This window comes from Saccopteryx bilineata, chromosome 2 (genome assembly GCF_036850765.1).
Source record: "Saccopteryx bilineata isolate mSacBil1 chromosome 2, mSacBil1_pri_phased_curated, whole genome shotgun sequence".
NCBI lineage: Eukaryota > Metazoa > Chordata > Mammalia > Chiroptera > Emballonuridae > Saccopteryx > Saccopteryx bilineata.
In genome coordinates, this window is record NC_089491.1 from 99,288,198 (window position 1) to 99,301,175 (window position 12,978).

Sequence of the window (12,978 nt, forward strand, 5' to 3'; positions counted from 1 at the left end):
TTGAGGGCAGAAAGGAGGCCAGACTGGTATGCATCTGGATCATGTATAGCTCCACCCTTTCTCGGTTTTCTCTTGGACAGGCCTGGGCACATCTGTCACAGGCTTGGAACTCATGATGCCCTTGAGGACTTACTTTGGTGAAACTGGCAGTCTTTCAAAGGGGATAAACCAGGATGGTCAGGCTGGTTCCTTAGAGGGAAAGCTGAGGCTTGGCAGGGATGGGGCTAGCCCAAGGTCATACAAATGGCAGGCCAGGTTGGGCTCTCCAGTCTCCACAGGAAAGACAGTAGGATTTGTCACTGACCCCCTTCTGCTTGAAAGGCCCCCCACCTGCTGGGGAGGACCCACTCAGATCCCCACATTGAAGGGTGTCCTCAGGTTGGCAGAGCTGGTGTCTGTTGTTGACCTTTCTTCACGTGGCCTCTGAGCTTGATGCCTGTCCCACAAATAGATGTCAGGACTGCAGTCTGTATTTAGCAGGTATGTACCAAATGCCCAGCCCCATGCCAGCACTCTGTGGAACCATGGCTCTCTGGGGGAAGAAGTCCTGAACTGTGTCATCTGCCCATTTCCATGGTGTAAATTCTCCCAGCTCTGCCAGGTGTCACTGAACAGAGTTGGAAAGAGATGCTGGCCCTCATGAGTTGATTTCTGCTGGCTCCAGCACCCACCAGCACCCTGCAGGACCTCGGAAAGTTCTGCTGCTCGGGTTAGTCAGCTTGGCATTCCCCACCCCACTGTAATTGTGAGGGTTTGATGGCACTTGAATTCCTCTGTGCTAAAGGCTTCAAGTCCAGCAGCCCTTAGGCATACCATGTGTCTGAAAGTTTCTGTTGCTTGACAATATGCCAAGCCAGAGTGCAGGGACCAACAGGAGAACAGCCTGGCATCTCCCCTGGGCCAGCTGCTTCCCTTGCCTCCATTTCCTGCTCTGGAAGTGGGCCAATGACTACACATCACAGGCTTACAAAGGATGGGGTAAGAAGAATGAGCTCAGGACCATGCATGAAGTAGGGCTGGGAAATTAGCAGTATAGCCTTTGCTATATGCCATTTCCTTGCAATAAGCTGCAAAGGTACCCAAGAGAACGGTGTGTCTGTGGGAGTCCAGAGGAGGAAGGAGGAGGGGGAGGTGCTATTTAACAGGTGGATAAGGAAGAACATTGTGGGCCAAGGGGCCTCTGCAAGACTCTCCTGCCTCTATCCACAGATATCTCAGTTCAGCCTGTCTTAGGAGCTCTGGGATTTATGACAGATAATTTCTGCCTTTGGCGTCTCGGTTTGTTCAGCAGTGAAATGGGAATGATGATTGCAATACTCACCCTCTAGGTGAGGGGGTGCGGTCCTGATGGAGCCTGGTGAAGTGAGAGAAGGGCACTTCACCCCTCAACCAGGTTTAGCCCCTATTGGGGTGGGGGTGGGGCTTAGGCTTCTTCCTGAGGTCTTCCTGAGGGCGGGGGACCACTGGCCCTGGACCTTCGCCTTCTAGCTTTCCCGTTCTGTTCTGCCTAGAACTGTGAAGTCTGGCACACCTGCTTGCTAGGGTGAGGCAGTGAGCCTGTTGCCTCTTCTAGGGGTCACATTGGGCCCTCCGCGGCCAGCAGCCCCGCGAGGCAGTCCATAGAGCCTCGGGGTCAAGGAGTGGGAGCTGAGGGGCACTGCGGGCCTGCACGGCTGCGGAGCTAGGACAGAAGCCGGGGGCGGCGGGAGGGCGGTAGCTAGGAGGCTGCCCGCAGGTGGCGGCGCGCGCGGGGCCAGGTGGGCGTGCCAGGCCCCGCCCCGCCGCGCCGGCCAGAGGCCGGCAGCAGATGCCCCGCCCTCCTAGCGTGCCGGGTCGGAGCCCGTGCGGAGCGCAGCCGCGCCGAGCCGGAGCAGCACGCGGGAGCGCGTACCCCGCAGCCAGCGGCTTCAGGGAGCACGTCACCACCCGACCCCAAGAGCGACTCCAGCCCACAGCACGGCCCCCGGCCCGGAGTGCGGCCTCGCCCGCCCGGGTCGCCAGGCATGGACGGCAGCCGCTCGCCCTGTGAGTGCTGAGTCCCCTCCCGCCTCCTTTGTGTGCGCGGAGCGCTGCCGCAGCCCCCTCCTCACACGCCCTTCCTGCAGCCGGGACCGCGTCCTTTGTGGAGGCGCCGCCTGGCCCGGTTCCTTCTTCGCCCCGACCTCTCGGTCCCCTCTGCTGCCTGCCTCGGGGCCCCTAGGGACAGCTCAGCGGGCCCCGTCCCAGGGCTGAGCTGGGTACGGCCTCCTCCCCGCAAGCCGGGCCTCCGGGTCACGTATGTAGCCCCCTCCCCAGGGACAGCCCGGAAGGCCCCTTTGCGGTGGGGACGGTTGGGAGGGCAGGACGCGGGCCCCGCGGCGGCGCTGTCTCATCCCACAGCCGGGACAGGTGCGGCGGGGCCCGTGCTCACGCGGGCCTGTGTGTCCTTGCCCGCAGAGATGGACGGAGATGGCGGCCGCTTAGACGCCCTCGGAGCGGTGATGGAGGCCGGGCGCGGCGCAGGTCCCGCGGGCATGGCAGAGCCGGCGGCGGTGCCGCGGGCGCGGGCGGTGCGGCCAGGGCCGCAGCGCTTCCTGCGGCGCAGTGTGGTGGAATCGGACCAGGAGGAGCCGCCGGGCCTGGAGGCTGCCGAGGCGCCGGGCGCGCAGCCCCCGCAGCCGCTGCAGCGCCGGGTGCTGCTGCTCAGCAAGACACGTCGCCTGATCGCCGAGCGCGCCCGCGGCCGCCCCGCTGCCCCAGAGCCCGCCGCACCCGCCGCGCCCGCCGCACCTCCCTGCGCCCCCAGTACCCCCGGCCCAGAACCCGCGGGTGCGCAGGAGCCCGGCCTGGACACGGTGCCAGCGCCGGCCCCAGACGGCGGGCCCCGAGAGGAGGCATCGGTAGCGAGGAAGGAGGACGTGGGGGCTCCCGAGGCAAGGCCGGAGCCCGGGCGCGCACGCCGGGACGAGCCGGAGGGAGAGGAGGAGGAGGACGATGAGGATGACCTCAAGGCGGTGGCCACCTCCCTGGACGGCCGCTTCCTTAAATTCGACATCGAGCTGGGCCGTGGCTCCTTCAAGACGGTGTACAAGGGGTTGGACACGGAGACCTGGGTGGAGGTGGCCTGGTGTGAGCTGCAGGTGAGGAATGCATTGGCTCAGGTGGGCAGTGGGCCCCTGAGCCCTCTCCCACGTCCTTGGTCCTTGGGCAGTGGTGTGTTGCCTTCTGTGTGGGTGGTCACCTCTGTGTTAGTGGTACAGATTGGGTGATGGAGGTGGGATCTATGGCATCCAAGTGTGGCACAGTGTGGTCCACACTAGAGAGTGGGCGGTGTGGGCACTTGGAGGGTGTGTCTATCAGTGTCCCTCCTTCTTGACTCCTAATTCCAGGGCTGTACTTACCCAGGCTGTGTGGATCAGGTGTCTTTGTAGAAGCAGTGTGGGGCCTGCAGGGCTCTGTGTCCTGGGCTTGGGAACTCTGAGCTGCTCCTAAATGAGCACCTTCCCATGTCTTGCCAGGGGTAGGTACCCTGGCCTGGGGTTTCTAAGGGGTTTCTTCTGACCCAGAGTGTATTTAAGGTGGGGCCTGGAGGGCGCTAGGGCCTATGGGGCAAGGACAAGAGTGCTGTGAGTAGCCTCTTGGAGCTTCCAAAGCCTATTTTGTTCACAAAGTGGGTGCATGAGGTCTTAAAACCAAGTCATGCAAAATACGAGTGGGTGGTGCTTTTTTTTTTTTTTTTTTTTGATGCAAAGGCTCTGGGCATGCATTTTTCATAACCTTGCCCTTATGTTGGCTGTGTCAGCCCCAGCCCTGGAAGATTATATAAACCGTAACCCGAGCTGCCCCGGGCCAGCCATGGAAGCCTGGGCCATGCCTGTAACAGTGGGTGTTTACTGGCCTTCTGTCTTTTGTGGGGGCAGCTGTCCAGCACGGGGCTGGCCTTAGGGGTGTAAGCCTACCCCATCACCCTGTAAAGTTAGCCTGCCCTGCTAGGCTTGATGCAGGGCCCCTGGCCACACGCAGGCCGCCTGCCTTTTTGGCTCAGAAGAGGGATTTGGGTTGCTCTGTTGTCCAGGCTCCATCTGTGTTGTGTGTTGTGTGTGTGTTTATGGCTGCTTTGGTGGTGGCGGCCTATTCTCAGCCTTTCTCCTCAAACAAAACTCCAGAGGTCACCCCTCCCTGAAGCCCCTTGGTTCTGCCATGGAAATGTAGGCATCCCAGGGAATCCTTCAGGGAGAACTGGCAGCTCCTCTCTCATGGCGCTGCTGAGAGGGGGTTTGGGGTCCCTGGGATTTGCTGGGGATGGCAGGGGAGAGAGTGGGCATCACCGCTGTGGAGAAAATCTGGAGAGGGAAGATCAGGGGGAGAAGAGGATTCTTGCTTTTACAGAGTAGCCATTGCCTTCCCAGCTTTCTGCTCTTGCCAAGTGACCCGGCACAGCAGTCTGAGCTCCCACTGGTGCGCCACTGTGGAATGCCTGTTCAGAGGAGGATAGGATATGGGGTTATTGCAGCAGGCAGAATCTGGGTTAGCCCTCAGCAGCAGAACCTGGTGATCTGGTTGAGGCATTGCAGGTGTTGTGACCTTTGCAGGAGGAGGTTGTTACCTCCCATTTCCTTTATGGCAAGGCAAGTGGTTCTGCCTCCGGGTCCCTGAGCAGAGCTCACAGAGGTAGAGACTGCCCCTGTCCAGGTGCCTTTTATCTTGGGTTTTGGGTGGTAGTGGAAAGACTGGAGATGGCTTCCCATCTGTCTGTCTGGTGACATTCCTTGACCAGTAGTTACGGGGAGCCCCAACCCAGGCAGTGGTTGGCAAACTCATTAGTCAACAGAGCCAAATATCAACAGTACAACGATTGAAATTTCTTTTGAGAGCCAAATTTTTTAAACTTAAACTATATAGGTAGGTACATTCCTTATCGAGGTAGCGCCCGCACGTGGTATTTTGTGGAAGAGCCACACTCAAGGGGCCAAAGAGACGCACGTGGCTTGTGAGCTGCAGTTTGCCGACCACTGCTAGGGGAACTATCCTTTTATCACTCCCAGTAAGAGGGTACTGTTAATGTTTACCTCAGGCCAGCATACGGATTGAGGGTCAGCTGCTTTCTGCTTGGTGGGGCTAAGAGGGACCAGCTTAGGACTGCTGAGGACCTGCTGTGTGTTTGGCCTCCTCCTCACTGACCAGAATGCTACTGTGTCCTCCACTTTATTGTTGAGACTCCTCACCCAAGGCCACCTGCGAGGACATCAATGGCAGAGGGAGATTGTAGCATGGTGGGAGGAGGTCCCAGCCTGGTGTGGCCATCCACTTAGGATTGGAGATGAGCATGGAGGGTAGGGCACCAGGTTAGGCCTCTTGGACTGCTGTTCATGGGGAGAGTGTATTGGGTGGTGTGCTGGCTTTGTGCCTGGGAAAGGGTTCACAGTGTGATGATGTTCTTCTATCCCGGGAGCCCCCAGGATTCCTGGGTGTCAGGGCTCCCTCCCAGTGGGGGATGGGTCACCTGGAGTATTGTATACGGACCTGGATATGGAAGGCCACCCTCAGACTCTCTTCTTTATCCCCAGAAGCACCTTGGCCAGAGCTTTGGAATGCCCCGAAAACCCACCCTCCAGTCTGTTTAATTCTCATACACTCTGGATGCAAGTGGGGGGCGGGGTTGGCACTTGCTGGTTTCCCTCAGAACTGAGACAGTATCACCTGCTTGCTTTTTCTGGGGTTTCCAGCCAGGAGAAGGCCAGGCCGCATTTCTGGATCTAATAAGTCTGGCTTGGAGGACATCAGCTCCCCATGACTTTCCGTTTCCTTCCATGTTAGTGTTGAAAGTGCTTTGCGGAGAGAGCTGTATGTATTCATGTCATAGTGAAAGGCAGCGAGGTGTGTCACCTGAATTCTCCAGCTGTCCAGAGATGACAGTGAGTTTTTGGAGGGAAGCCATTTTAAAGGATTACCTCCCTGTCTCTTTTCTTTGGAATGAACTTGTATTTCTGGTACCAGACCATGTTGTGATCGTGATGTAGGAAGCACACACATCCAGAATCCACTGCCCTCGCACTGGCTCTGGTTTCCCACGTCCCTGTGCCCTTCTTTGGCCAGCTCTGGTCCCGACACAGACCCTGCCCTATCAGACAGTGCTCAGATAGGTAGGTAGGCCCTTGGCTCTGGGTTGCCTAGAGGGGACAAATCTGAACTACTCACATTGTTTCGGGAGGCTCAGGCCACTGTGTTGTCTCTGTGCTGGTGTGAGACCCGAGTAGAGAAAGTGAAGCCAGCCCAGATCTGGCCAACCTCCGGAAGCCTAGCTGGAAGTGGCCTGGACTAGCTGCTTCTCCTGTGTCTCCCTCAGGAGCTTGGACAGAGCCTGGTTTCCAGTCCCCCTGTCGATGCTGCCTCTCCTGTCAGTGGCCCCCTGTCTTCAGGGTCTTAGCCCCTTGTGTTGCCTCCTCCCCACAGAAGGCTGCTGTGAGCTGCTGTGCAGGGCTTAGCACTCTCTTTGCGGGGGATTCCATCTGGAACCTTTGTTTCCTATGTTGGTGTCTGGGCTCACACCCAGCATGGGGGTCAGTATATCATATGAGGGTGTCAGTCCTTGATCCCTTCCACCCAAGCACTGTAGGGTCCTCTTGGGGTACTCTGGGGGGGGGGCTGAGCACCACCACTCAGGCCCTGGCTTTCCCAAATGCTGTCACAAAGCCGTCCTGCTGTTCTTTGCTGTCCAGAGGCAGCTGGGTTCCTGTGCTGTGGTGAAGGCCTGGGCTTCAGGCTGGGGAGCAGCTTGGGGATGTGGGGACCTCAGGACCTTGATAATGTGTGACCTGTGGGTGTCCCCTTGGTGCAGCCACAGAGATAGCATGTTCCCAGCCTGCCTGCCCCAGGGAGACGTCTGGGTCCCATATAACTGCCTGTGCCTTGATGTGGCTGATGCCTAGGGCTTGCTGTGTGTGGCCATGTTGGCTGCACTGGTCCCCTCGCTGTCCTCAGACAATAGCTTGGTCTGCCTGTCATTGGTGTGGCTCATCTGCCTTTTCTGTGGCTGTGGGCACCCCGTCTGCACTCACACTGAGCTAACACACCTGCTCTTGCAGGTGCACCATTGCCTTTCCTAGACAGGCCAGGTGCACACCTTGCGTTCCTGAGCAGCCTTGGGCCAGGGTTGAGGGCCAGAGAGGTCCCTCTGGTAGCATTGTCTGCTTTCAGAGGAGCCCTGAGCAGCTGAAGAGGAGGGTGGGGAAGGCACGGGAGGGCAGGGGGTGTGCCGAGGGGGTGGTACTTGCACATTGTAGCAGGACACTTAGAAAGGGCTCGAGTCATTTTGGCCGGTGGCCACTCCACTTTATTTTTATTAATCTCCTAAGAGCTTAGTTTTGTTGGGAGAGCTGTATTTTGAAATGTTTCATGCCAACCCTGAGTTTGTTTTTCCAAGTGATGTCATGCCCCATGCCAACCGTGGTTCTGGTTTGGTTGGTGAGAAAGGTTGGCACCAGCTACCTAGAGGCCTGTGAGGACAGCTTTCCTGGCCCTGTGCCAGTGCAGAAATGTGGGTGCCCAGCAGCCAGAGGCTCTGCCCCTGCCCGAGTGGTCAGTGATGATGGACGAGCAGCCTGAGCTACTAGGTCACTGTCGTGGCACTTCGGGCACTCTTTGCTCCTTCCCTGTTGGAAACAGGCCTTCCTGAGGCTGAGTGTGTGCCTCTCAGAGGCTCTGGTGTGGGGGGCTGAGCCTGATTCAGGGCCAAACACCAAGTGACTGGGTTCAGGCAGTCTTACTCCCTGGGAGAGTTAATGGGCATCTCACCACCCCTGTGCCATTTCTAGGTGGTGGCTTGGGGCTCACTCTGAGGTGGGTAAGCTTTGCTCGTGGGTTGTAGATCAGAACATGATGGTGCTGAGAAAAAGAATTGCTAAGAGGAGGAATGGGAGCAGATGTCTCAAAAGGTTCTGGGCTGTAGGCCCCGTGTCCGGAGCTTAACAGTGCAGGCTGGTATGTAGTTTGTTGACTCAGCCAACATTTGTTGAGGATGTGCTCTGGTTCCATCTGGGGTACCACTGTGAGCGTAACCACCTCCCGGAGGAGCCTGCCGGAGGGGGGTGAGGAGGAGTGCGGGGAGAGCCTGTGCCGTGGTCATGGGCTGGCGGGCTTGCCCACGTGTGCCCTTTACCTTGCATAATGTCCTGGACTAGCAGCCCTCTGTGTGACCATAGGCATCTCTTGGGGCCTGTGGCTTGGGCTGACTTCAGGCCATAGCTGGATGATATCCAAGGTGACGATAGGGAGCTCTGGGTCACTGCCTTGGTGGGAGAGAACTTGTCTGGGTCCAGCAAAGGTTTGGACCACCTGCCTGTGTCTCCTTTGTGGTCCCCCCTGGCCGAGCAGCTGAGTGGGTGCCGGCATTTGCTTGTGGTGCTTGTGAGGGGTGTTCAGGATCCTTGTAGCCAGGCACAGACACACTCCAGATGGAGGAGGTCTGCTCCATTCAGACTGCAGCCCACAGCTCCCCAGCAGGGAGGCCATCGGGAAGGCAGCTGCTTTTGTGAGGCTCGGTTTACCTGCCTGTGCAGCGCTAGCTGGTTTCTCTGAGGGGAAGACTGTTGGGAAGTGTGTCTGGTGTTGAGCACAGAGCAGGCAGTGACAGCGATACTTGTCTCACCTCATGCTTGCTCCCCTTCAAGTTAACTATTTTAAGAAACAGATTGAAGTGGAGAGTATGCTAACCCCGAGGGGCAGGGAGGCCTACCTGCAGGTAGGAGAGGGCTCCCTGGGTGGTGCAGGGCCCCTCTGCAGGCAGGCTGTGCACCCAGCTCACTCATTCTAACTGCAGATAAGGAAAGGGCATGTGAATGCAGCCGCAGAACCGAAGAAGCAGGTTAGAATCTGCCTCTGGCCACAGGCAATCCAGGTGCAGTGCTTTGGATAGAGAGGCTTCCAGCGAGATCAGTTCAGAACCGAAGCACAGACCATCTGAGGTTGGTATCCTGAGGGTCAGTGGCAGGCTTTCCCATTTTAAAGAGCTTTCAGATCTGGCTTTGTTCCTGGGAGGGTTGAATGCTAAGATTACCCAGAAGACTTGATTACCACATCAGCTTTTTAATAATATCTATTAAGTTTTTTGGAAAAGAATAAAAAGAGATCAAGACAGTGTGTATTGGTGAGGGGATGGATAAGTAGATCACTGGAACAGACTAGAGAGCCCAGAAACGGACCCACATAATCTAGTCAGCTGACCTGTGACAAAGGAGTAAAGACAGTATGATGGAGAAAGATGGTTATTTCAACAAATTGTGCTGCAGTAGCTGGACATATACATGCAAAAAAACCCCCCCAAAACAAACAAAAAACTCTGGATGCAGAACTTACTCCCTTCCCCAAAATTAATTTATAACGGATCACAGACCTAACTATAAAATGCAAAACTGTAAAACTCTTAGAAGATAACATCGGCGAAAACGTAGGTGACCTTGGACACCAAAGGCAAAGTCCATGAGAGAAAAATTGTAAGTTGAACTTGATTAAAATGAAAAACTTCTGCTCAGTAAAGACACTGAAGGAGAATGAAAAGAAAAACCCGGACTGGCAGGAAATCTTTGCCAGATGCATGCCTAGTAAGGGACTGTTATCCGGCATAGACAGGGAACTCAGCTCAACAATAAGAAAACACAGTTTGATTAAAAAAGCGGTCCAAAGACCTTAACAGACACCTCGTTAAAGAAGATAATTCAGATGGCAAATAAACATATAAAAAGATGGTCAACATTGTATGTTATCAGGGAATTGCAGATTGAAACAACAGTGAGACAGCACTACATACCTGTTTAGAATGATGAAAATCTAAAATTCTGACAATGCCAAGTGCTGGCAAGGATATGGAGCAGCAGGAACTCCTGTTGCTGGTGGGAATGCACAATGGTTCAGCCACTTTGGAAGAAAGTCGAGAAGTTTCTTCTTATGTAACAAAGCAAACCCCATACGATCCAGCAGTCATGTACCTTGGCATTTACCTAAAGGACCTGGAAACCTATGACCACACAAAGACCTGCACGTGGATGTTTATAGCAGCTTTATTTACAATTGCCGAAACTTGGAAGCAACTATGATGTCCTTCAGTAGGTGAATGGATAAACAGACTATGGTTGACTCTATCTAGACAATGAAATATAATTCTGTGATTTAAAAAAATCATGAAAAGACAATAACGAATCTTTTTCTTTATTTTATTTTTTATTTCTTTTTGACAGAGAGAGAGAGAGAGAGAGAGAGTCAGAGGGATAGGTAGGGACAGACAGGAAGGGAAAGAGATAAGAAGCATCAATTTTTTCTTGTGGCACCCTAGTGGTTCATTGATTGCTTTTTCATATGTGTTATCACCCGGGGGCTACAGCCGAGCCAGTGACTCTTTGGTCAAGCCAGTGACCTTGGGCTCAAGCCAGCAACCTTGGGCTTCAAGCCAGCGACCTTTGGGCTTAAGCTAGCCTCATGGGGTTATTCATGTCTGTGATCCCATGTTTAAGCCAGTGACCCCGCACTCAAGCTAGTGAGCCCTGTGCTCAAGCTGAATGAGCCCACACTCAAGTCAGCGACCTTGGGGTTTTGAATCTGGGTCCTCTGAGTCCTAGTCTGATGCTCTATCCACTGTGCCACCACCTGGTTAGGTGACAAAGATGAATCTTAAAATGCATATTGCTAAGTGAAAGAAGCCAATCTTCTGAAAGGCTACTTGCTGTGACATTTTGGAAAAGGCAAAACTATGGAGATAGTAAACATATCAATAGTTTCTAGGTATTTGGGAGGGGCACTAAAAATACTCTGTGTGACGAAATCATAGTGGATACATGTGCTTATACATCAGTCAAAACCCATAGAATGCACAGTACCAAGAGTGAACCCTAATGTGAGCTGTGGGTTTCAGTTAATAACATTGGCACATCACTTATAACCAATGGACCTCATTAATGCAAGGTGTTAATAATAGGGGAGCCTGTATTGTATGTGAGGGAATTCATGGAACTGTACTCTCTGTTCAGCCTTTGCACATACCTAAAACTTCTCTGGAAAAATAGTCTATTAATTAAAGAACAAACAGTGTAGTACCTACATGAAAGAAGTTTGCAGAAATGGAAAAAAAAACTCATCCATAATCCAAGTGAATGCAACTTATTCTTTTTGCATATTACTTTGTAGTTTGTTCATACACACACACATCTTTTTATAAATACATCTGCCATAACAGGTGTCTTTAGCTTTTAGAGTCATTTTTTTGGTTCTAGAGTGTTTGTTTCTAGGGGTCTTGGTGCAGGGTGGGCCTAGGGAAGGTGGTCTCCTTCATGTCACCTTGCCTTGGGCTGGGTATCCCAAAGTGTTCAGGAGTGAGGTCTCCACAGTGGCTTTAGAAATTAAAGATGTGCCATGAGCCCTGCCCAGACACATGGGCAGAGGAGCCTGTCGGGTAGGGGTGGGCTCTGGGTGAGGCATTTGGTGCCCCCTAGTTCTGGTGTTTTGCAAAGGGTTATTCTGGCTGAGCTTCAGGGGCTCCCCCTGTGCAGGGAGGTACAAACCTGGCCATCAGTGGGCCATGGGCAGGACACAAGTGGGAGGGCGGGAAGGAAGCTCTGAGAGCATCAGGCCCTCAGAACCACCTTTGGAGGTTTCAGGACTCTTCACAGAAGAGAAAGGCTCAGATGAGGTTGGTCATAAACTCACAGAGCAGGACAGCAGCTGGTGGCATGCCCCGGACCTCTCTCCTGGATTATCATTTCCAGGTGTATTCAAAAGGTGGCTACATGCCCTGTCTGGGTAACTCAGTTGGTTAGAGCATCATCCCATAATGCTAAGGGTGCGACTTCGATCCCTGTTCTGGGCACATATAAGAATCAACCAGTGAATGCACAGATAAGTGGAATAACAAATTGATGTTTCTCTTTCTCCCTTTCTCTTTCTCTAAAATCAATCAGTAAAATTTAAAAAAGGGTTGCTACTTGGGGAGTGCTGGGTCAGGCAGGCATGGCTGTTTTGGGACTTCTTGCAGGGGTTCCCAAACTTTTTACACAGGGGGCCAGTTCACTGTCCCTCAGACCGTTGGAGGGTCGCCACATACAATGCTCCTCTCACTGACCACCAATGAAAGAGGTGCCCCTTCCGGAAGTGCGGCGGGGGGGGGAGGGGGTGGCGGGTAAATGGCCTTGGGGCCACATGCGGCCCGCGGGGGGCCGTAGTTTGGGAACACCTGTTTAGAGCTTCTAATAGATGCCCTATGTTGTGAAGCTCTTGAAGGGGTGGGTGTGGGAGGCACCTCCTCCACCTTTTTATTTCATTTTCCCAGTGTCTCATGGGACCAGGATGGGCTCTGGTGAGTGGTGTGTCAGTGGCCGACTGTTGGAAGAGGCACAGATGTCCCCAGGGCATGTCTTGGCTGTGTCACAAATACTGTTGGAGTTGGCAGTGCTTGGAGTGAGACATGGAAAGCTAGCCGTGCTCTTGAGAATCCCTGCTTGTCTCAGGCCGGAAGCTGCCCTGGAAGGACCCATCCTCCACTCTGTTGTCCACTCGAGGCCCCAGCTCTTCTTGCTCTGCGTGTGCTTGTTCAGGTGCCAGTGCGCCGGGAAGAGTCTCAGCCACCAACCGGGTGTGCCTAAGCAATGTAGAACTTTGATCATCCCCAGAGCCTGAAATTTGGAGGTGGCCGGCTGAGGGCCCTAGGGGCTCAGCAGTGTAGGCAGGGACAGATGTCTCTTCTGCTTCTCAGCCATGTTGAATTTGTCCCCAGTCTTACTGCCTCTGGGCAGCAGAGAGGCTACCACCATGCCAGCAATCACAACCACATTTGCAAGCATGAAGTAAGTGAGTGATTAGGTGGAACTTAGGTTTAGGTGTCCACATTTTCATCTATAAAGAGAAGTGTTTACTGGTAATCCTTTTTGGTGTCTCTGGTTTTAGAATGGGATTGCAAGGAGCTCTGGGAAAGGCTTGCTGGCACAGATATGTTATGCTCTGTTCCCTCGAGCTGGG

General features: G+C 54.3%; 1 protein-coding gene across 14 annotated transcripts in view; it reads left to right on the forward strand.

Moving 5' to 3' along the window:
- The first annotated feature begins 1,840 nt into the window (after window positions 1-1,840).
- Window positions 1,841-12,978, forward strand: part of WNK2 (WNK lysine deficient protein kinase 2) — a 125,857-nt gene continuing 114,719 nt past the window's right edge. For all 14 annotated transcript variants that reach the window (XM_066257485.1, XM_066257486.1, XM_066257487.1 and 11 more), the window contains exons 1-2: window positions 1,841-2,025; window positions 2,437-3,119. In XM_066257485.1, the coding sequence (XP_066113582.1) occupies window positions 2,439-3,119 (681 nt within the window). In that variant the 5' untranslated portion in view covers window positions 1,841-2,025; window positions 2,437-2,438. The remainder of the gene's footprint in view (window positions 2,026-2,436; window positions 3,120-12,978) is intronic.